Below are 24,474 nucleotides of genomic sequence, written 5' to 3' on the forward strand. Positions count from 1 at the left end.
TTGTGAAAACATATTTATTCCATCTGCAGAATGTAGTGTGAAATTAAGATTCATTATTAAGGTTTCCACCCTCACTGATTTACTAAAAAAATATAATCTAGAAAACACTAAAAATACCCCACATTTTATAACAGAAGTACCAAAATATGTCCTTGTCAGATTACTAAAAGGGTATAGCAGCCACCCAAAACCATGAATAATAATAATAAAAAAGTACAGATATACAATATATATTAAACATTTGCCTAAAATTATCTTATTAAAAACACACATTCCTAAATTACATTTCCATTATGAAACAATTTTAAAACACCCCCATAGAAAGCTCTAAAAAATCCCCCAAATACAAAATATATGTGCTACAGAGCAGTGGAAAGCACCTACTAGGATTACAAACCGTGCCTGCGAAGGCTGTAAGTACAAGGTTACCAATAAAATCCTCCCCATCACATTTGGGGAGTGGTTGTGCAAAAATGGATCTTGTATGCAGACAGGAGTAAAGACAAGCAACACATGCAGCTTGGAAGGCTGGCGGAGACGCAGTAGTTTGTAGGTTGAGGCACTGAGGCTGGTCCTGGGTCCCTCCTCCCTCCCTGTACAGTATGTGTGTGAGTGGCACCCCCTCCCGGTGGCTATCAGTAGTGTTATGGCATTGCATGAGAAGACCAGTACCAGTCATGGCTCAGTTCATTCTGGGAGAGAGAACAAAAAAAGGATGAGTACACCAACTCTAAATGAATAAATCAATGGAATCTAAGAGTCAAACTGCACTGTGCACATACATCACACTACAGTATACAGTTCTAGTCAAAAGTTTACATACCCCAATGGAAATTTATAATTTCTCCAAAACAAAGAATTTTATAAAAAAACCTTTTCTAGCAAAAGCTTTGCTTTTGTGGATCAGGAAAAAAGATACAAGAAACAGATGTCTACAATGATTTATTTCAGCATTTTTTTTTTTTTTTTTGCAAAACTCCAAAAATGCTAATTCAAAAGTATTCATACCCTTTTATACTATGAAAAGATATTGGCAATCATCTAAAACCATTGTTCCAACATGACAGCGTTCCAAAGCACACATCAAAATCTACTTCAGAATGGTTAAAGAAGAATAAAATCAAGGTTCTGGAATCGCCTAGTCAAAGTCCCGATCTAAATCTGATTGAGAATCTTTGATATGAGTTGAAGAAGGATGTGCACAAGAGAAGTCCTCAGAATTTGAATGAATTGGGACAATTTTGCATTGAAGAATGGCCAAATATCACTAAAGAATCATGCCAAAAGCTCATTGACAAATATCCTAAAATGTTTAAAAGAGGTTATTACTGCTAAAAGGTGCCTCAACTAGCTACTAGTTTCCTTGTCAGGAAATGGATTTTTGAATTCGCATTTCCATTTTAGAGTTTTGCAAAAGTAATTACAGTAACTTTTTTTTTTTTTTTACTCATCCACAAAAGCTAAACTTTTGCTACTAAAGATTTTTCCTACAATAAATGTTTCGGAGAAATTTCTAGAAATTATAAATTTCTATTGGGGTATGTAAACTTTTGACCACAACTGTAGATGTATTTCCATGTTCTTAATCTTTCACTGATAAAATGATACCTGGACCCCTCAATGTGATATTTGTGATCTGGACACTATATACGGTTAGTTCTTGGCAATAGACAATGCTGCCCAAAGCGCCTGCAGGAAGCTCACCAGCTGTACTCCAGAAACTCACCACCATTAGTTATCAGTTTTCCTCCTGTTCTCTTCGAGTTTTTCTCCACCAAACTCCTGAGAAGTCAAGAGTGCGGGTTAGCTCCACTCACAGAGTTCAGGTCAACACTGTTCACACACAGTAATCAACACTACACAGAACAAGCAACACATAGCAACAGACAAAATGAACACATAACCAAATTATCAGAAAAAATAATTAGAACTTTAAAATACTTGTATGGTCAATGCATACCAGTACAAACATATTTGCATAAACATCTTAAATCATCACATTTTATAAAGCGACCTAGCCATCATGCCAAAAGGGTCAAAGGAATATTTTAAAATGTCCTAGATAAAGTTTATTAGCATTAAACTATGCCCTTTACTATATTGCTGACTCATTTTGTAGCCTCTGCCTGTGGTACTTACGTCCTGTCTCCGTCCAGCGATCTCTGGAACTCCAACAATACCCCTGCAATAAAAATGCACACAATGACTTACAGCAGCTGCACAAAGGTACTCGTCGTGCTCTCAGAATGACTTTAATCCCTCTCGGTTTACATTAGGGGTTTAAAACAACCAAGCGTGTAAAGCGTTTACATTAGGGGTTTAAAATGTGTAGACATTTTGCGATGCAATCATGATTCAAAATACCTCCAGAAATTCTCCCCAAATTTGATGTGAATGTTCTTCATGAAACAGTGTACACAGGACAATCCCTTTTACAGTTCCAATCACTTAGGTGTTCATGAAAATACAAGTAGGTGTAAAATACTTATATATTATATTCTGGATATTTTTTTTTTCAAGTGCAACTATATTTCACTTTCAATTCGAATGACAACCATTACAGAAAGGGAAGAGCCTCTCTGACCGTCAATCTCTGAGCAAATATACAAAAGCTGCCCTATCAGGGCCCTGCTGTGAGGGGGAAGTCCCGCCCACCTATTGTTGAAGAGGGACATCCTCACAGTAGCACACTGCCATTTTCTCTCTCATCTCTCCGAGACAAGTCAGATTGCTTTTGCTTTCTTGAACCGAAATTGGCTGATTTGTTGGTATAATCCACAAATTAAAAACTAATTTTCCACTGTAAATCGCGCTTCGAGCGTGTCTAAGAGTGCTCTCGCTTATTCTCGAGTCAGTTTTTTCTGACTAGAGCTGGTTTCGACCCCTCTTAAGGGATTAGCGAACGGTCATTGCTCTTTCACTACACAAGGCCTTGTGTAGTTGTTACACAGTATGAGAGCTGTTGTGGTGCGAGCCCGCGGGGTCGTCCTCTACAGCGATTTAATCGGCCACAGCGACCAAAAAAAAAAAAACCAGCTCGGGCCTAGCGCCCCTCTCAATTTCAATTCTGAATCGGCTGCGTACCCCAGCATCGACCACGGTTTTTCCCGCCGATCGCGAGGTTGAGAAAACAGCGCCTATCCGGTCCCGAATGACTCAGCATCGGTGTAAACATCTTCGGTGCCGCCTACAGCTTGGCCCCGATCGTGCCTACCATTGGCACCGGCCTTGGAAAAGGTCCACCTGGCACTGACTGTCTCGGTATCACCAGTGCTTTTCTCGGCGCCATTTCTGGCACTGAAAAAAAAAGCAGAAAAAAAACAACAACTGCAAACATGTCAGTGCAGTCAACTGGGCCTTCAGCTGGCTTCCACCAGTGTGACCGGTACTCAGCTAAGCTGCCCAGGCAGGATGAACATCGATCCTGCGCCAGGTGCTTAGGGCCATAACATGCGGCCAAGGCACTGGCAGGTGAGCTGGACTGCTGTCCATGTCGCAAGTTCTCGAGGAGAACTAAACGACGATGAGCACCCCTATTCCCAGCAGAGTCTCTCTCCTCCAAACAGGGGAGAATGAAATCAGTGGTCCAAGAGCCTCCAAAGAGGTCATCAAGGACCCCCCCTCCTACAGTGACCAGGGAGTGAAGAAGCTCAACTGGGTCACCCTCCCCTGCTCCATCGCCGGTACAGAGGCGCAGGCACCTCTCAAGGGAGGCAAGATGGTCACCGCCGAGGCGGTACCACTCAAGGGGACGCTTACCAGGGGACAGACTATCGCCGCGCAAGCACCGCTCCCCTTCCAAGGGACAGGTGATCGCTGCTCAGACACCACTCACCTTCTCCTTGCATGCGCAGACGTTCACCGTTACAGTCGCCTCGAAGGCGCACAAGCTCGGCCGACCGGTGCTTGGTGGAGCTGGCAGAGACTAAGGGCTCAGCAGACCATGCTGGAGACCCTATAGAAATCTCAGGGCAGGCTGCCCCCTACTACTGGGCAGCCGCTGCCCCCTACTACTGGGCAGCCGCTGCCCCCACAGTCTCGTTCCCCATCCCCTCTGCCTAGACCCCCTAGCCCAGACGAGCTGTCCTTGTCCGCGTCCAGATCAGACGTCTCAGAAACAGCTACCTCCATCGGGCAGGCCACGGTGGGAGGCTCCTTAACACCCTTGCCACACATGTCACAGAGGGAAGAGTTCCGGGCCCTAATGCAGCGTGCAGCTGCAGCCACGGACGTTCCCTGGAAGGCAGAACAAGAGGGAAAGGGGAATCGCTTCCGCCAACAGACAGGGCACACACAGCATGCCCTACTCCTTTGCCAGGACTTCCTGGAACTGGTGCGCTTCTCCTGGAGCAACCCAGCGTCTGCACCCTCAACCTCCAGAAGAGCAGAGTCTCTGCTTCTTACTGGAGGAGCCCAAGAAGCGGGCTTTGGCGTATTCCTCACTATCGGGGACACGGTCACTGTATTGGTGCAAGGTTCCACCTGCAAGGACCCAACCTGTCTGTCTAAGTCTTGCAGAACGACTGATGCGATGCTCAAAAACGCTTATGCATCTGCAGCGCTGTCGGCCCGAGCAGCGGATGCCATGGCCGTACTGGTGCGCTACCAGAATCAGGCTGCAGGAGAGGGCTACACAAGCAGACATGGGGGAGCTCCAGGTGGTGGCTAAGGCAATGACCGACCTAATAGGGGAGTTAGGTCAGGCATCGGGGAGGTCAGCATTTGTGGCTGACAGAAGCCAAGGTCGTGGAGACTGAGAAGGTGGCGCTACTGGACACCCCCATTACATTGGGGCAGACTTTTGGGGCGAGCATTGATGTGAGCCTTGAGAGGTCCCACAAGACCACGGAGGTTGCCTCAAAGTTTTCACGACTTCCGGCTGACTGTCAGCGCCCAAAGTGGCATGGGCAGCCTGCTGGGGTGAAAGGGTCTGAACATCGCCCTCCATCCCAGAATAGACAAGCAGGCAGAGGCAGGACCAGAGGCAGGGGACCACCGCAGGCCAGGGGTAACCGGTAATCTGGCTGGAGACCGAGGCAAGGGCCTAAGAAAGACCCGCCTCCCCCCAAGCCTAAGGAAGACCACCCCTGAGGGGCCCCAGCTGCCACCAAACCCCCCCCACAACCGGACTGACCAACGGCAACGACCCATGGCAAGGCTGCACCCAGGACTCCTGGGTGCTATCGACAATGAGACACGGATACACTTTAAAATTCCACTTAGGTCCGCCACCCTTCAAGGATGTTCTCCTTACCACCGTCGAACCAGTGAGCGTGATACTCCTTCAACAGCAGATCACCAATCTTCAACAGAAGAACACTGTGCGCTTAGTAAATCCAAGCAAAGCCCTCAGTGGCTTTTACTCCAAGTACTTCCTGGTGCCCAAGAGGGACGACAGTTTCAGACCTATTCTGGACCTCAGGGTCCTCAACTTGTTCCTCAAAAGAGGAAGTTCAACATGTTGACAGCACAGTGTATCCTCCAGTCCGTCCAACCGGGCGACTGGTTCACACTGATCAACCTGCAAGACGCCTTCTTCCATGTCCCAATCCGTATACATGTGCTATTGATAATGCATGTATTGCGTCAGATCTTGATGGAATAGCTGGAGGCCTGTTACGCAGCTGAAATAGTAACCTGTAGGGCTAATTCCTTTTTGTTTCTGTACCAAGCTATTGCAGGCCAACACAAAATTGCTGCAGCTTCTGACTAGAATATCCTAGATAAAGTTTAATTTATTAACACAACAGGATTTTCTGATCAAATAAAAACACATGCGTGCTGTAACATGTTTCTTTTGGGACAGCACATTTGAAACCAACCGGGCGACTGGTTCACATCGATCGACCTGCAAGATGCCTACTTTCACGTCCCGATCTGTCCCGCACACAGAAAATATCTGCGTGTTGCCTTTCAAGGCAACACTTACGAATTCTGCGTGCTGCTTTTTGGCCTCTCGCTGGTGCCCGCATTTTTTCAAAGTGCATGGATCCAGCACTGTCTCCACTCAGGCGGTTGGGTATTTGGATTCTGAACTATCTGGATGATTGCCTAGTTTGTGCGCACTCAAAAGCACATGCAGAGGCGCACACAAAACAGGTCATAGATCATATGCCGAAGTTAAGGCTCTCAATACATCAACAGAAGAGCAAATTCGTACCGTCTTAGTCCAAAGCGTTCCTCGGGATCAAACTGAACTCTGTGAGCATGCTTGCCTCACTGTCGGAAGACAGGATTCGGTCATTGGAGGCCACACTCTCCCTATTCAGAAAGGACGGTCTCCTACAGGTCAGAATATATCAAAGGTTGTTGGAGCTGATGGCAGCCGCCTCGAGAATCTTTCCACTTGTCTGCTGAGAATGCGCCTGCTTCAAGCCTGGGTAAATACACTCAAGGTAAACCCGGTCCGAGATTGGTACCGGTTGGTGCGAGTGTCTAGACAATGCCAGAAAACACTGGAGTGGTGGCTCCGTCACGGCAATCTATGCCTCGGGTCTCCCCTCGGATCCCCACAGAGAAGGGAAGTGATCATTACAGACGCCTCCAGCCTGGGTTGGGGAGCGGTCTGGAACAGGAAAGGAATAAGAGGTCAATGGAAGGGACATTGGCAACAAGCACACATAAATGCGCAAGAGCTGCAAGCAGTGAACCTAGCGTTATCTCATTTTCGCCAGCAGTTAGTGCACAAACACGTTCTGGTCCGGCAGACAATACCACAGTGGTAGCCCACATAAACCACCAAGGCGGCCTGCGCTCGCCAGGCCTTCACCACGCAGCACATACACTCCTGTCCTGAATGCACAGAAACTTGCATTCCATCAGGACAGTTCACCTCCCCAGTGTGGACAAGGCAGACCTCCTGTCCAGAAGAGCTCCAGGACAGCTCGGAGTGGAGGCTGTATCCTCAAGTGGTGAAGCAGATTTGGGAGAGATTTCGACCGGCACAAGTCGACCTCTTTGCCACAGCTGTGTCCACTCATTGCCCCCTATGGTTCCCCATGGAGAGAGACGGGGGCCCCCTGGCCCCCTGGGAGTAGACGCACTAGCTCATCCTGGCCACAGGGGCTATTGTTTCCTCCACTACCATTATTACTCCTGACACTAGAGAGGATCAGGGTAGAGAGAGCACAGGTTTTGCTGGTTGCACCCAGATGGCCGAGATGCCCCTGGTTTGCTCTCCTCTCCGACGCTGTCGGATCAGCCATGGCAGCTACCGCTACGCAAGGACCTCCTGAGCCAAGCGCAGGGGCTATTACAGCACCCGAACCCAGCCCAGCTCCAACTCTGAGTCTGGCCATTGAACAGAGCCGTCTAGTCAGACGAGGTTTGCCAGATGCAGTAGTAGAAACACTACAGTCTGCTATTGCACAGAGCACTACAGCCCAGTACTCATATAAATGGAAAGTTTTCCAAGACTGGTGCCTTACCAAAGGTCACGATCCGGTGACCGATTGAGACAATATTAACCTTCTTACCACACCTGTTTGACGGGGGAAAATCAGCGTCCACTTTGGAGGAATACCTGGCAGCAATATCAGTGTGCCATGAAAAAAGTGACTCTGTCCCCTGGGGCACATTTCCCGGCAGTGCAATTTCTTAAAGGGGCTCAGAGGCTTTGTCCTCCCATGAAAAGAATGGTCCCCGAATGGGATCTAGAACTGGTACTGCGGGACCTTATGGGTCCCCCATTTGAGCCCATGAACAGTAGAACTGCGCCCTGTTTCATTAAAAGTGCATTTTTAATAGCCATTATGTCTGCCAGATGAGTAAGCTTCATGTGCTGTCCATCGATGACACATATATGGCTTTCACTGGAAGTGACTCGTGGGTAACATTAAGAACAAATCCACCCTTTTTGCCAAAGGTGGTATCCTCATTCCATATTAACCAATCAGTGGTTTTGGAAACTTTTAGACCTCCCCCGCACGAGTCAGAGGAGGACCACAGACAACACACGCTATGCCCAGTTCGGGCTCTGTGTTGTTATTTGGAGAAGACGGTGTCCTGGAGACAGTCCAACCAGTTGTTTGTCTTCTACGGGTCCCGCTCTAGAGGTCAGGCCCTATCGAAGCAATGTCTAGTGTACTGGGTGACAGATGCGGTACGCTTGGCGTATAACAGACGGACTCCACCTTACCGGGGGACATTACGGCCCATTCTACCAGGGGCCAGGCAACTTCGTGGGCTTTCTTTCAATGCGCCTCCTTAGATGAGTTATGCAATGCTGATACATGGACAGGTAGTCAGACATTTGTGCGTTTTTACCGCTTTGATGTGACAAACTGAACGAGACCCTCTCTGGTTTTGCAGGCGGCATGCCTTTAGGCGTCACGATGGGCTCTGTTGCTATCACCGTGGGGCTGTACTGTCGGTAATCTGGAGCCACGACAGCTTTCCCATTTGGTAATGGTTGTCATTTGAAATGAAAGGGAACGTTAGGTTATTCCCAAAATCCTGGTTCTCTGAAAAAAGAATGACAACCATTACCCTTTGAAGTCATGTCCCCAGCTGACATCTGTTTTCGAAAGAAAATGGCGATGTGCTACTGTGAGGACGTCCCTCTTCAGCAGGAGGTGAGCGGGACTTCCCTCACAGCAGTGCCCTGATAGGGCAGCTTTTGTATATTACTTTCCGTGTGGTTGGTCACATGGCCTTATTGCTGCAAGTCCATTCGAGTGAAACTGAGCTACAGCACAAGGGGTTTTCTAGCAGGAAGCCACAGCAATGTATACTTCTGTAGTGTTGACTTTGAAATATCTGCATCTCTCAAGTATACAATGTATCTTCAACAGATGAAGAGGGACCAAAGATGATACTAATAGTTCTTAGAAGAGGTAAGAATGCTGTTGAATACAGTTTAAGCTACAGACTGGGATGCAGGAGAACTTGGCGCCTCATATTGCCAACACATCCTGTATAGTGGGTCTCAGGATTAAGAGAACTTATCAGTTCTTACTTTTGTCATTGAGTAATGCATGTTCCATTAATGGAGACCTTTGGAGACTGTAGTAGAAAGAGTCACCGTTTGCAAAGGGGATCGGGCAGCAGGGTCTGCTTGCTTTAGGGGTATTTAGACGTGTAGCCACTAGATTTCACTCATGCAACAGAAATGGGAAATGTTAAGACTTAAAAAGGCAGATGGGAAAACGCAGATCACCTAAACCTACATCCACACTGAGAGGAACGGCAGTTCCTCGCACCACGCTGTCAGCGAAGCGCGATAATTGCCTGACTCTCCTATACAGCAAGGACAGTTTCCGTGTTTTCAGGGTATTGGGGCCGCCAAAGTAAAATCAGCCAAAAGCACCATTTCACTTTTAATTTGTAGTTCCCTTAGCTGACATGTACAAAAAAAAAAAAAAAGGTTGATCCCTGTCATGCAGTAAGAGAAATAAGTCGACAATGTAAAAATGTCCTTCTCTCTCTCTCTCTATATATATATATATATATATATATATATATATATATATATATATATATATATATATATATATATATATATATATACACACACACACACACACACACACACACTACTGTGCAAAAGTTTTAGGCAGGTGTGAAAAAATGCTGTAAAGTAAGAATGCTTTCAAAAATGGACATGTTAATAGTTTATATTTATCAATTAACAAAATGCAAAGTGAGTTAACAGAAGAAAAATCTACATCAAATCAATATTTGGTGTGACCACGCTTTGCCTTCAAAACAGCATCAATTCTTTTACTTGGCAGGTAGGTTGGCCCAAACATCTTGCAGAACTAACCACAGTTCTTCTGTGGATTTAGGCAGCCTCAGTTGCTTCTCTCTCTTCATGTAATCCCAGACAGACTAGATGATATTGAGATCAGGGCTCTGTGAGAGCCATACCATCACTCCAGGACTCCTTGTTCTTCTTTACGCTGAAGATAGTTCTTAATGACTTTTGCTGTATGTTTGGGGTCGTTGTCATGCTGCAGAATAAATTTGGGGCCAAACAGATGCCTCCCTGATGGTATTGCATGATGGATAAGTATCTGCCTGTACTTCTCAGCATTGAGGAGACCATTAATTCTGACCAAATCCCCAACTCCATTTGCAGAAATGCAGCCCCAAACTTGCAAGGAACCTCCACCATGCTTCACTGTTGCTTCACTGTATGGCTTTTTGGCCGCAAGTCTTCCATGATGGCCACTTCTGACCAGACTTCTCCGCAAAGTAGATGGGTGTACCAGGGTCCCACTGCTTTCTGCCAATTTTGAGCTGATGGCACTGCTGGACATCTTCCAATTGCGAAGGGAAGTAAGCATGAAGTGTCTTTAATCTGCTGAAGTAAGTTTCCTTGGCCGACCACTGCGTCTACGGTCCTCAACGTTGCCCGTTTCTTTGTGCTTCTTCAAAAGAGCTTGGACAGCACATCTGGAAACCCCTGTCTGCCTTGAAATTTCTGCCTGGGAGAGACCTTGCTATTGCAGTATAACTACCTTGTGTCTTGTTGCTGTGCTCAGTCTTGCCATGGTGTATGACTTTTGGCAGTAAACTGCCTTCAGCAACCTCACCTTGTTAGCTGAGTTTGGCTGTTCCTCACCCAGTTTTATTCCTGTTTCTGTTTCAGTTAATGATTGTGTTTCAACCTACATATATTGAATTGATGATCATTAGCACCTGTTCGGTATAATTGTTTAACCATACACCTGACTATATGCCTACAAAATCCCTGACTTTGTGCAAGTGCAAGGCAAAGGGTGGTCACACCAAATATGGATTTGATTTAGATTTTTCTTCTGTTCACTCACTTTGCATTTAGTTAATTGATAAATATAATCTATTAACATGTTTATTTTTGAAAGCATTCTTACTTTACAGCATTTTTTCACACCTGCCTAAAACTTTTGCACAGTACTGTATATATATAGCTCTGGAAAAGAGACCACTGCAAATTTTTCTTAAATCAACGCCTCTACATGTACGGCAGCCATTCCATTCCAGTGTCTGTTGAATTCCAACACAGGCACACCTCATTCTACTGAATGAGATACTGATTAGGGGATCACCTGAACCAAATCTTATTTAACAAGGAAAAGCATAAAAACCACTCCTGTGGTCATCACTATCCTCTTGCAATAGGACCAGCTGGACGGCAAAACAGTGCTAGTAGTACCTCAAAAGTAATTGGAATCAAAAAATAACTACTGACCATGCCCAAAGAGTTGAAAAGGAAAGTTCTGAGTGAGGAAAAGAAGGGTTCAATTCTGGCTTTACTGGCAGAGGGATACAGTGAGCGTCGGGTTGCTTCCATCCTTAAAATTTCAGAGACGGCGGTTCATAAGAACAAGGTCAAGCAGCACACATTGGGGACAACAAAGCTACAGACCGGCAGAGGGCGAAAACGACTCTCCACTGACCGGGATGACCGCCAACTCATTCGAATGTCACTCAGCAACCGCAGGATGACATCAAGTGACCTACAAAAAAAATGTCAAATGGCAGCTGGGGTGAACTGCACGGCAAGGATGGTTCGAAACAGGCTCCTAGGGGCAGGGATGAAGTCGTGCAAAGCTAGAAAAAAGCCCTTCATCAATGAGAAGCAAAGAAGAGCCAGGCTGAGGTTTGCAAAAGACCATAAGGATTGGACCGTAGAGGACTGTAGTAAGGTCATCTTCTCTGATGAGTCCAATTTTCAGCTTTGCCCAACACCTGGTCATCTAATGGTTAGACAGAGACCTGGAGAGGCCTACAAGCCACAGTGTCTCGCACCCACTGTGAAATGTGGTGGAGGATCGGTGATGATCTGGGGGTGCTTCAGCAAGGCTGGAATCGGGCAGATTTGTCTTTGTGAAGGACGCATGAATCAAGCCAAGTACAAGGTTGTCCTGGAAGAAAACTTGCTTCCTTCTGCTCTGACAATGTTCCCCAACTCTGAGGATTGGTTTATCCAGCATGCCACAAAGCCATGTCAATCAAGGTGCGGATGGAGGACCGCCAGATCAAGACCCTGTCATGGCCAGCCCAATCTCCAGACCTGAACCCCATTGAAAACCTCTGGAATGTGATCAAGAGGAAGGATGGTCACAAGCCATCAAACAAAGCCAAGCTGCTTGAATTTGTGCCAGGAGTGGCATAAAGTCACCCAACATCAACGTGAAAGACTGGTGGAGAGCATGCCAAGACGCATGAAAGCTGTGATTGAAAATCAGGGTTATTCCACCAAATATTGATTTCTGAACTAAGTTAAAACATTAGTATTGTGTTGTTTAAAAATGAATATGAACTTATTTTCTTTGCATTATTCGAGGTCTGACAACACTGCATCTTTTTTGTTATTTTGACCAGTTGTCATTTTCTGCAAATAAATGCTCTAAATGACAATATTTTTATTTGGAATTTGGGAGAAATGTTGTCAGTAGTTTATAGAATAAAACAAAAATGTTCATTTTACCCAAACACATACCTATAAATAGTAAAACCAGAGAAACTGATAATTTTGCAGTGGTCTCTTAATTTTTTCCAGAGGTCTCTCTCTCTCTCTCTCTCTCTCTCTCTCTCTCTCTTTATATATATATATATATATATATATATATATATATATATATATATATATATATATATATATATATATATATATATATCATTTTTTTTTTTTAATGATTTATTTCTCTTTTAAAATTGAATATTTGCCTGTATATACTGTCACTATTACACAAGTAGTTGAGACAAACAGTATTTGGAAAGATGGAGTCAGCCAGATGAAAATTCTCGGTACAATTATATTTTGGAGATTTTTAGAGTCATCCTTCATCATCATGAGATTCTGACCTTGAGCTCTGAAAAGTGTTGGTTTTCTGTCAATGTAACGCTCATTGTGGTCCCTAGTGGCGCAAGGAAGTACTGTTCCTCTCGATACTACTTTAAAAATTTTTCTAAAGTTTTAGTTTAAGTTTAATACATTTTTTGAGAATTCAACACTGTCTTCCTGAGTACTACTTCCTAAACATGAAATCATTACAATATACGAAATTAACGGATCAAGCTTATTATGATACTTTGCAAAATCAGCTTTCAATACAAATCGGGATAATACATAATCATTATTTACAAAATCTTGTTCGTCTCGTTACTTATTAACTGTAATGTTACTGCTATACTACTTGCAAATGTTGTGAAATGGAAGTACAAATTTTATGGTGTGAAAGCTAGGGTGTCTGCATTGGAAGCATGTCTTGGGTTCGATTCCCACACAGGGTTTATATTGCACACTTTTGTGCAATATATTTTATTTATTTAACCAGAATGCTACACAAAATTCACATCCTAACCCTTTCAACAGACTAGGCAACTCTTTACACTTGCCCTATCCAAACAGCAATACATTTCCTCAATATAGGTTGAACAATTTAGCTATTCCCATAATGCGTCTGTGTGTTATTCAAAAGTGCCCAGCAATTTAAAGTGGAGGTATCAAAAACACAAGCCAAGTTTCAAGAAACCATTGGGGCAACCTTGACCCCGGCTGTTTTTACAGCTGTGCCTATGTGCGTTGTGCTGGGCAAGGTTGCCCCAATGGTTTCTTGAAACTTGGCTTGTGTTTTTGATACCTCCACTTTAAATAACTTGGCATTTTTGTTTCAGATCACACACACACACAGACAATATGATATCAACAGAAATGGCCAAGTATAGTTCTAGGGAATCCAGTGAATTCAAGTGAATCCCAGGATATAATTTTTAATAGGCGAGCCAATGAAGGTGTCATTAACATGCAAAAAATGAGTCCTGTAAGAACCTGTGCCAGGGATTGTCCATACCAAGTTTCACTGCAATTTAAAAAAGATATAGGGGTATTAATTAGGGGTTTTAATTTTGATATTTTCTTTTGATCGATTAATCATCCGATCAATTTAAAAATACACCTGGATAATCTCTATTTTCAAGGTTCAAATCACATAATGCAACGGAAATGCAACCTACCATCACCTTCACTGGCATCACTGGCAGTTCTGGAAATCCTGAAAGAAAAAAAAAAAGAAGATCTTTACATCTTCCCATTTTCTCTTTGTTTTACAACAACTTCCTATATACACCTTCTTATCATCATATCAAGACAGCCGAGCAATTACAGATTAATACTAAATGTAGGATTTACTGGTTTTATAGGACACCTTTTTTGTGTAAAAAAAATTAAGCAGTGTATGTTTTCAAAAATTAATTAGTGGAACAAATCAAGAAAAAAAAGTCCCCTGTGACATGGAACAGAAATATCAAATCAGTTCGAAACTCTTCATTTCAGTATCTTTAATTACATGTAACAATATATACTACCATGAACACTAGTGTGTTACTGGGGATAGTTAAGATATGCCCCCAAATAACTTGTAAACAACCACAAAAACAACAACCAGCTACAATTTTCCCCTTATTCAATAACTTGGCAACTTAAGAATAGTCTACTACCAGGTCTTTGGGTAATCTGAGCAGAAACACTTTCCACACAATGGCGGCACAGGCTTCTATGTTTTGAAATTAACAATCAAGTGAAAGGAAATCCCAAATCCATTTTCTATTGAGGATATAATGTAACCAACTGGAGTTGTGTTCACTCCACTTGGGCTCTGTAAAGGCTGTATTTTGTACTGCTTGTCAATTGAATGTGCAGGGAGATGGGACAAAAAGGTATGGACCATGACCTCACTTACAGTCTAGTGCATTAACTCCAACGCATGACTGTGGCAAACGGCTGTATATAGAGTCACCTAAAATGCATTTAAAGGAGGTGGGTAGTTAAAGCAGGTGTGTTGATGCCACAAGCAAGAGCTCTGTTTCTATTTGTCAAACACTCAACACATGTTGGGCAAAGACAGCACCAAGACAGCAGGAGAGATGCTAGAAGTGATTGAGATATACCTGCATATGAGTGAAATATGGAAGAGCGTCATAGAAGACAACAGGGGCACTGGAAGAATTAGTCACCTTACCAAAGTCAATAAAACGGGGACAGGCTGAACATCCCTGACAATGACATGCATCTCTGTTTCATAATGAAGCTGGTACCTTGACTTGACAGTCACCCTGTCAGGTGCTGCCCTGCTCACGGTTTGCCTGGTGGCAGCAGGGGGGGACTCCAGCAGACAGCGTGGCTCCACCAGCCAGCGGGCTGACAGAGAGAAACGCTCAAACTCAGACGGGGAGATCAGGTAGAAGCCTGCCATGAAAAAAGGAGAGAACATGTTCAAGAGAGAGTGGGCACCCTATATTAAAGCTTTGCAACTGATTCATTGATGAAAGATGCAAGATTGGAAGCACAACTGGAGTATCAATAAAAAGGAGCAGTGCCACAGAGAAGTGACAATGGGAGCTTCCTCATATTACCATCCAAGAATGATGGAAGCCCAATTTCAGATCTTCCTATAAGGGTTCGGTTTCCATGTCCTCCTAGATTTTGATCTCCAAGACTGCATGCAGTAGTGCCCAGTTCAAATGAGGACTAAGTTAGGACCACCAAACTCTACTCACAGGTGTACATAGCTAGACTCAAAACAAACTCCCACTGATGACAGGTTGCTGTATTTACCCACATGTGCACATGTGGACTGCATTGCCCTCATCTTACCTTGTCCATACTTGGTGAAGACACAGGAGGCGATGCCGCTCACATCTTCTCTGCGGATACAGCTGTAGCGGACCTGGATCTTAATATTTGGCAGTGAGATGGCATGCAGGTCCCCCTGGTTGGTCAGGACCGCCAGCCCATTCTCGCTGTAGTCCTCCCTTTTGCTGCTGACGAAGCTCACCACTGACACTTTGCGCACACGTGAGCCCTCCATCGCAGTCAGTTTCAGTTTCATCTTGGCACTCACCTTGGGCAATGTGAACATCTAGAGGGAGGTGGAGAACAGTTAAATGATACAAATCAAACAATTATAGCCTTTAAGATTGTAGTACCAGTTTTTTGCTGTGGTTAATCTTTTAATATCCTCAGCACATCTTGTATGTAGCAGCAAATTATTTACAAAACAATAAAAACCTGAATGACAAATCCATAGGCTTCAGTACCTTGTCTCTCAGTTCTAACCAATACAAAACCACACTGCTGTCAGTCCTTCAGTTCTAACCACTAGAACCCATTCTCCCCCAGTTATTTGGCTCTGATCTCCAACACTGTCCCCAACTGTCAATCTGCTCACCTTAAACTGCTCCTCCGAGATAACCAGGAGGTGGTGTGCGCCATGCATGTCAGGGCTCCGGGAAAGGTCGTGGGCCACTTCAAGAGGTTCAGGGAGGGGTGCCCCCCGGCCATCCAGAATCAAAATCCCCACCACTGGGGCACGGTGCATCAACTGGATCTCCTTAGCTGAGTGGAGGGGGGGAGAGAAAGGGTACTCTGCTACTTCACTGAAACTTCACACTGTATTAAAAGTACCAAATGTTCTACAACTTGCTGCACAGTTAACAGGTCTTGTGATATTTCACCTAGAAAAGGTAAATGATTTATTAAAGCAATGAAAAACAGAAACCTTAGGCCAAGTGCAGTAATTTTGCCAAACACACCCCCATCCACCTTTAATTTATTCAATATAATCCTTTTTGGAATTCTGATTTTGTGCCACAAGCACTTGTATTTTAACAAAGTCTTCTGTTGGTTAACTTAGTGTGCACTAGACTTGAATATTTTAAAAGTTGAAATGGCATGAATACACATTTCAGATCATTCAAAATATATACAGGTCTGTTAACATCCTCTAACAAAGCCTTTATGACCCACCCACCAGGCTCTGCTGTGATTTGCTCCTCCATTCTCCTCTCGATGGGTGGCACTCGCAGTGAGTAGGCATACACAGAACCACCATTGGTGCCAGCCCAGAGGGAGGGCATGCTATGTGAGCCTGCAGGGAAACAGTTTCAAAGTCATTTATTTTAGTCACAATAAAATCCCTTGAGGTATTTTAAGAGGTACTGGCAAAAGCTGCTTAAGTTACAAGCACAAACAAAAATAGTTCAAACCTAAAAATCGTTTACACCCATAGACATTTTAGTATAACACAATTTACATAGTGCCTCAAGTTTCAGTATTATACCGTTGTTAAAAAAGGATATCAGAATGCTGTAGAATTTGACATTATACAACAACCAGACACTACTCTCCCATTGTTTTCTGTGGAGATCAGCTATTCATGCTGAGAGATGACACTATTTATTGCAATTACCTAAAACCAATGCTTACTGCTGAAATGCTTCAGACAGGTAAATCAGACAAAGGTATTATTGTCCTTATAAAAACACATAACATTTAAATACCAATGAATGATGTACCTTCGGTTGAAACAGGCATTGATTGTTCCTTGTTTGAATTTTTGAGATATACAGTTAAATGTTCAGTTACTGGATATAGAAATGTTATTCAATTTCATTATAAGGGGCCTATAGGAAGTATTCATCCCTCTTGGACGTTTTCACAGTTTGTTGTGTTACAACCTGAAATCTTGATGCATTTAAATGTGCTTTTTTTCCTTTGATTTACACAACCTACTCAACACTTTCAATGTGTGAAAAAATGGGGGGGGGGGGGGGGGGGGGGGGGGGGGGGGGTCCATCTGTGTGCAATAAAAGTGGTTCACATGATTTCAGATTAAATACACCTGTCTCTGTTAGGTCCCACAGTTGGGTAGTGCATTCAAAGCAAAGATATTACCATGAAGACCAAGGAGCTTTCAAAACAACTCCAGGATAAAGTTGTGGAAAGGCACAGATCAGGGGAGGGGTATAAAAAGATGTCAAAGGCATTGAATATCCCTTGGAGCACAGTCAAGTCGATCATTAAGAAGTGGAAAGTATAAGACACCAACCAGAATATATCTGCTTAAAGCAGGCCATCCTCCCAAACTGAGCAACCAGGTAAGGGCATTGGTCAGAGAAGCCACCAAGAGGCCAATGGCAACTCTGAAAGACCTACAAGTGTTCCATGGTTGAGATGAGAGAAACTGTCCACGTGTCAACAATAGCCGAGGTACTCCACAAACCTGGCCTGCATGGAAGAGTGGCAAGAAGGAAGCCATTTCTGAAAAAAGCCCATGTAAAATCAGGCTTGGAATTTGCAAAATGGCATGTGGGAGACTCTGAAAAGATGTAGCAAAAGATTCTGTGGTCCGATGAAAGAAAAACTGAACTATTGGGCCTAAATGCAAACCGTTATGTCTGGCACAAACTCAACACAGAACATCACCCAGGTAACACCATCCCTACTGTGAAGCAAGGTGGTGGCAGCATCATGGTATGGGGATGCGTTTCATCGACAAGGACTGGGAAGCTTGTCAGGGTAGAGGGCAAAATGAATGGAGCTAAATAAGGGCAAATCCTTGATGAAAACCTGCTTCAGTCTGCAAAAGACCTAAGACTGGGATGGAGATTCACCTTTCAGCAGGACAATGATCCCAAGCACACAGCCAAAGCGACACTGGAGTGGCTTAAAAACAAGAAAGTGAATGTCCAAAGGCGCTCAGTCAAAGCCCGGACTTGAATCTGATTGAGAATCTGTTGCAAGACTTGAAGATTGCTGTCCACCAACGATGCCTATCCAACTTGACAGAGCTTGAAGAATTTTGCCAATAAGAATGGGCGAATATTGCACAATCCAGATGTGCAAACCTGGTAGAGACTTACCCCAAAAGACTCACAGCTGTAATTGCTGCCAAATGAGGTTCTACCAAGTATTGACCCAGGGGGATGAATACTTATCTAACCAAGACATTTCAGTTTTTTTTTTATTTTTTATTAACTGTTGTTACACAATAAAAATTCTCTTGCCTCTTCAAAGTGTTGAGTAAGCTGTGTAAATCAAAGGGGAAAAAAAATCCTATTTAAATGCATCCAGATTTCAGGTTGTAACACAAAAACTTTGAAAACATCCAAGGGATGGTGAATACTTCCTATAGGCACTGTACAGATACAAAAACATCTACTGGTATTTTAAATAATATATTGCTATTTGATACATATGTCGGATCAGATTTTATCAATAGGACTGGTAGACATCTCCTACACATGCACTCACTGTCACGGATGAAGGAGTCTGCGAAGTAGAGTGTACGGACGAGCCCGGTAAAGGAGTCATCAGAGGACCTGGCCTCGATCTTCCTCTGGACTGGGGCCAGCTCCATCTCCTGGAGAGCCTCCCTCTCCATCTGTGCATTGATCTCCTGCACCTGATGCAGACAGAGAGGGAGGGAGACTAATCAAGTGAAGAAAAAATAACTTGGAAGCAGCCCCCAGCCCTTTTCATATTCCCAGTTCCTCCTCACCTTGGCAGCGTTCCCTACAGGCCGCTTCCTTCCCGACACGTTGCTGCGACGGATTCTGCGAAAGGACTGCCGGAGTGACTTCTTGATTGATTTCACTCGGGACAAGGGGCCCTCCAGGGCGAGCTGGTCACTGGGGTTTAGGGTGCACCTGGATACAGAGAAGACAGCGTTCTAGCATAGTCGGTAGCAGTGAACACACACACCTTGCAAACTGATGTTTGAAATATGTGTGTGTGTGTGTGTGTGTGTGTGTGTGCGTATATATATATATATATATATATATATATATATATATATATATATATATATATAAAATGACAGGGACATGGTCTGTCCTCAGAAGGTTGGTTTTGCCAGCACTGTAACACGTGCCCACGCAGCAAGCACAATCTACTGGCAGCACAGTGTTATACACCAGCTCCAGAGGGCTTCCTTCGGGTGCATCAACCCCGGTCCAGTGTCACATTCCACTTTATAAAGCGAGAAAGTTAACAAAACCCTCCTGAAATATCACAAACTGCATGATGTCAGGTAGACTGCAGCTTAACTCAGCCAACAGGAAGCTGAGCGGAACTAGCACACAACCAGGGTTTTACCTCTTCAGCAGAAAACAGGGACTTGCTACATCTTTGTTTTGTCAACCTTTTCCTGTCTGGCAAAACACAACTTTGTGGTATATAAGTATTTTCCTTCTTGTTAACTGGAATAAAACTACAGACACTAGAATCATTTAACTAGCTATTTACCTAGCTTCAGTCTCTTTAAAGGGAATTATTTTAAAATCTTATTTCACAGAACTCGATTACCACGTTAGCTTAAGAACATAAGGAGGGTTATAAATGAGAGGACCATTCAGCCCATCTCATCGAGCAGCTTCTTGAAGGATCCAAGTGCAACAATCCTCTGTGTGAAAAATTGCTATATTAGGGTCCCTGAAAACAGGCGATACATGAAGCCATTGCCTCGGACCTGACAAGGACATTGTTCTTCTGCTGGTAGTCGTAGAGGCCGAAGCCATGGCTGGTGCCAAAGGCCACCAGCTTCCATTCAGAGTGCAGGATGAGTGAGGTGACCACAGCGGGCGGCTGACACTGCACCAGGGCGAACGGCTGAAAGCCGCGGGGGAAGTGTACTGCTTCCTCCCTCGCGATCAGCTGTGTGTGGCCCTTCCACCGGAACCCCTCCTGGTCCTGGAGCAAGTCTGCTAGAGTGCTCTCCACAACCTGGTCCGCATCCTCGTCATTCAGCTCCATCACCAGCACCTGCAGCACAGACAGCAGGTCAAACAGGACCCCTATAAACTGCCACTGACGGTGAGGGTAGAATCTGGAGCATGGTAAAGCTTGTACACTGGCAAACATTTTCTACTAACATACATGGGATCAGAACTGTTGCATAACACAGTAAATAGGATGAAAGGCAGCCACCGATCCAATAAGGAAGTTGGTGGGATGGATAGCTGCAGTGGTCCATTCTCTGAAAAGGACCAGTACCTTAGAGCAGTGACTCTCAACATGAATTTTAAAAGGGACACATTTGCAGCCCTGAAACATGACATGGGGCCACAGTAGGAGCAAGTCAGTCTGTTTTTTTTTTTTAACTGACTGGTAATGATGCCAGGCCATGGGTTTGAGAACCCCTGTCTTTGAGGTAGAAGGAATGCAGCTGATACAGTGAACATGTACAACTTTGTCAGATAGCATGAAACTGTATGTGCTTTTCTTCACTGTGGCAAAAAGCAGACTTTAATTCTCTTCTTAAACTGCAAGTAATAGCTTTGCTTATTACTGGAGCTAACTTAGACATGTTTTCTCTGAGAAACGTTTCCAATGCACAGGACCATCTTGCTTAAACCAGTAGTAGTGTTAGTTCATGGACTATAGTTAGGAGCATTTTCACATGGGATTCACAGCAGACTGTTGCAACATATGCAATTTCAGCATGGCTATAAATTCCCTTGCTCGTTTTACACTGCCTCTATGGAAAGTTACTCTCCACAGAAGAATTCAACCTGGCACCCAAAAACATGCAACAAGATTCTGGGACTACCACAACAGGTCACATGTGGTATTGCGGTCAAACTCTGACAAAAAAGGATCTATATAGTAAAAGTGTTGCCATCCTTTCTCTTGAACTCAGATTCTGGTTTCACTACACAGACCTAACTGGCTCTTTTTTGTGCTGAGTTATAAACCTGATCTCCAGGGCAGACAGCTCACCTGCCCTGCAGTGCCTGCCACAGCCAGGTAGCCACTATATTTACACAGGTGGATCTTCTGAATGCCCAGCCGGGGGTCGTCACTGTAAGGGTCGAAGCAGCCAACCTGAGGACAGAGAGATAGCCAGCGTAAACACACTGGGAACAAACCCCTGTAACACAAGTTAAATCTTGGTTTGTTTCAGGTTACTGTTATCAGGGAAGTTCTAGAGTTTGTCTCTGTAGCAGGTAGTGTATATAAACACAACAGTGTATCTAAACACAACATACTGTTCAGCAAGGTGTCATAAGATTCAGATATGGTTACCTGCAATCGCCTATTCTTTGTCTGTATGAATGAGGCATACCTTACGGAAAGGGGGCCACTCCCCCTCCCCCGCATGGTTCATGCTGTCACTGGGTTCTGCATCTGTGTGGAACGCCCCTGCAGTGCCCAGTTTGTAGAGAAGGTACAGACAGACACCCGAGGCATCCCAGAAACGCACTGTCCCATCCTCATGTCTGCAGGAGACAATAAAATATAAAAACATAAATCTCAAATAGTCTCAACCCTTTGCGGTCCGGTGTTGGACCAGGTCCGACATTACGATTTTCCCTTTCCTGTCCGCCATCATCAAAAAGACGTCAAGCACAGGTCTCTAGTCGTTTTTTCTCCAGAAAAAGCAGAGAAAACCTTTCAATGGACGAGTGAGACCGACAGGAGCTAAATGAAGCCGAAAAATAAATAAATAAATAAATAAAAAGGGGCGTACCTGAGCAATACAGATAGCCCCTGCACCACAGAGGTAACACAGACATAAACAAATGAGATAGCTGCTTCCGCATCCAGCGCTCAAAGAATATCACAGACATTTGCAGAGCTTTCTGAAATGTTCTAGTAACAAAATAATGACTTGGATCACACTGAGGGAGTTTGGTGATAAAACGAGTGATTAAGAGAGGATTTATCAGTATGCACATCTATAAAGAGGTATGTGAAAAATACAGCGAACAAGGGGTGGGGCTTGGCTGGAGATGCAGTACTGATGTGCCTTTAAACCTGTTTTACTCTGGGGAAAAAAAAATTAAAACAGCGCATGTAAAATAAACAGTGCGTGTGAAAATAAATTGGACCTGACACGCCTGACAAGCGCTGAATAAATGGATCGCTAAGGGTTAAAAAAGCAGTATTGAAAAATAAAATCAGGACACTGCATATATCAGACCTACCCTGTGAGGAGCAGGTCTCTCTGGGGAGGGTCAGGCGCTTTATTCTGCCCTCCATTCACTGGCCAAGGCTGTGGAAACAAAGAGAGATTACCAGCAACTTTGTAAAATACAATGAAGTTGGAAGGCATGTGATTTTTTTGTTGAACAATTAAACAATAAGTAGTTAAACGATACCATGTGTGAGTAGTGGGTGTTCTGCGTCTTTCCGGCAGCCACAATACGTTCCCACAGCTTCAGGGGGATGTTGGAGACATGGTGGGAGCAGGTGATGGCTGAGCAGTGCAGGGGGGCCAGGTAGGGGGTCTGGATCATCAGCCAACCCTCAGACTTCAGGTCCACCACCACCAGCTCCTCTTCCGCAAGAACCACCAGGGCGCTCGGGTCATCGTACTCTGGAGAGGCAGTTAGAGTGTGAGCAATGCAGAACCCTAGACCTGAACTAGTTTGTACTCGTTCACACCCCCCTTCTATAGATCTGCACGAAGTTGGCACTAACAAAAAAATGAGGTTGGTCTTGCATCTGAAATACAACACTACTGAAGACTTGAAACCAACTTCCACTGCAAGGGTGGCAAAGACTACCTTATTAGTTTAATTGTTGTATTCTCAAAAATAAATACAAACAAAGATTAAAGATTATTAGCAGTGTTGGAAGACTTCACGATATAATATTACCTTTATGAAACTATGTACTGAGCTGTTTCTAAGAAAAACAACATAGTGATTGTTGTTTTGGTATTTTTTCTTAAGATATTCTGGGGGGCAGAAGGTAGTAACACAAGCTTTAAATTGCTATCGAATGGCAACATGCACTGCACTCCCCCTTCCCTAGACTGTGCCAGTCCTACCTGACTCTTCCCCTCCTTCGTTAACATGCACTCCCCTTTACCCAGACTGTGCCAATCCTACTTGACTCCTCCCCTCCTTCATTAACATGCACTACACTGCCCTTTACCCAGACTGTGCCAATCCTACCTGACTCCTCCCCTCCTTCGTTAACATGCACTACACTCCCCTTTACCCAGACTGTGGGGGTTTTGTGCCAGTCCTACCTGACTCATCCCCTCCTTCGTTAATGACAACGAAGTCAATGATGCGTGAAGTGAAATCGAAGGCCACATGCTTCTTGCTGTGAATGACAGATATGCAGTGCCGGTCTCCATAGCTGGCCCGTGGCATTCCTCCACTGAAGATCACAAAGGGAGAGCTGGAAAACAGCCAACAAGGAGTAGATACAGACATCATCAGGAGCATGGGACATGGGAAAGCTGTTTGCACACGTTTGTGTCACGGATTGCAGGAGCAACACTACCAGGGCATGAAGCAATGTATATATTTCAAACTCAAGACAAATGCACGAAACCCAGTTTATTATCCAGCAATTAAAAATCAAGGACGAGCCAAGGTAGGAAAGCTTACCTCTGCTGTTTTGTCAGCATTAGGATCTTGGAAATCGCTTTACATGGAAAGGAACCTACAAGGGCAAAAGAGAGAGCACTTGAACCACATGGGCAAAGAACACAACAGCAGTAGGGCAAATACAGATGAGGCACTAAAGTGAAGCACAGGAATGATGGGATACAACGGCACATCCTTCTTTATATCAGCATTTATTAACCCAACCCCACACAGCACAGGCCTGCACAACAAAAACAAACGTGCCAAAGGGGAAAATTAAAATCTGTGCCACAGAATTGAACCATTAAATTATTATAAAATAAAAATTAGAACCCTGACTAAGAACACGTGTAGTAATAGGGGTGGGAATTTCGAGTAATT

General features: G+C 44.2%; 1 protein-coding gene across 1 annotated transcript in view; it reads right to left on the reverse strand.

The window, feature by feature from the left end:
- LOC121296397 (LLGL scribble cell polarity complex component 2-like) overlaps positions 1 to 24,474 on the reverse strand; it is a 52,495-nt gene continuing 28,021 nt past the window's right edge. The window contains exons 9-25 of the mRNA XM_041221911.1: positions 24,115 to 24,169; positions 23,748 to 23,902; positions 22,870 to 23,087; positions 22,696 to 22,763; positions 21,834 to 21,987; positions 21,488 to 21,592; positions 20,238 to 20,530; positions 19,269 to 19,416; positions 19,022 to 19,172; positions 16,740 to 16,856; positions 16,158 to 16,324; positions 15,584 to 15,848; positions 15,025 to 15,175; positions 13,945 to 13,982; positions 2,140 to 2,182; positions 1,727 to 1,782; positions 1 to 692 (exon numbers count right to left, since the gene is read on the reverse strand). Of these exons, the coding sequence (XP_041077845.1) occupies positions 688 to 692; positions 1,727 to 1,782; positions 2,140 to 2,182; positions 13,945 to 13,982; positions 15,025 to 15,175; positions 15,584 to 15,848; positions 16,158 to 16,324; positions 16,740 to 16,856; positions 19,022 to 19,172; positions 19,269 to 19,416; positions 20,238 to 20,530; positions 21,488 to 21,592; positions 21,834 to 21,987; positions 22,696 to 22,763; positions 22,870 to 23,087; positions 23,748 to 23,902; positions 24,115 to 24,169 (2,189 nt within the window). The 3' untranslated portion in view covers positions 1 to 687. The remainder of the gene's footprint in view (positions 693 to 1,726; positions 1,783 to 2,139; positions 2,183 to 13,944; positions 13,983 to 15,024; positions 15,176 to 15,583; positions 15,849 to 16,157; positions 16,325 to 16,739; positions 16,857 to 19,021; positions 19,173 to 19,268; positions 19,417 to 20,237; positions 20,531 to 21,487; positions 21,593 to 21,833; positions 21,988 to 22,695; positions 22,764 to 22,869; positions 23,088 to 23,747; positions 23,903 to 24,114; positions 24,170 to 24,474) is intronic.

This window comes from Polyodon spathula, chromosome 21, assembly GCF_017654505.1.
Source record: "Polyodon spathula isolate WHYD16114869_AA chromosome 21, ASM1765450v1, whole genome shotgun sequence".
NCBI classification, from domain to species: domain Eukaryota; kingdom Metazoa; phylum Chordata; class Actinopteri; order Acipenseriformes; family Polyodontidae; genus Polyodon; species Polyodon spathula.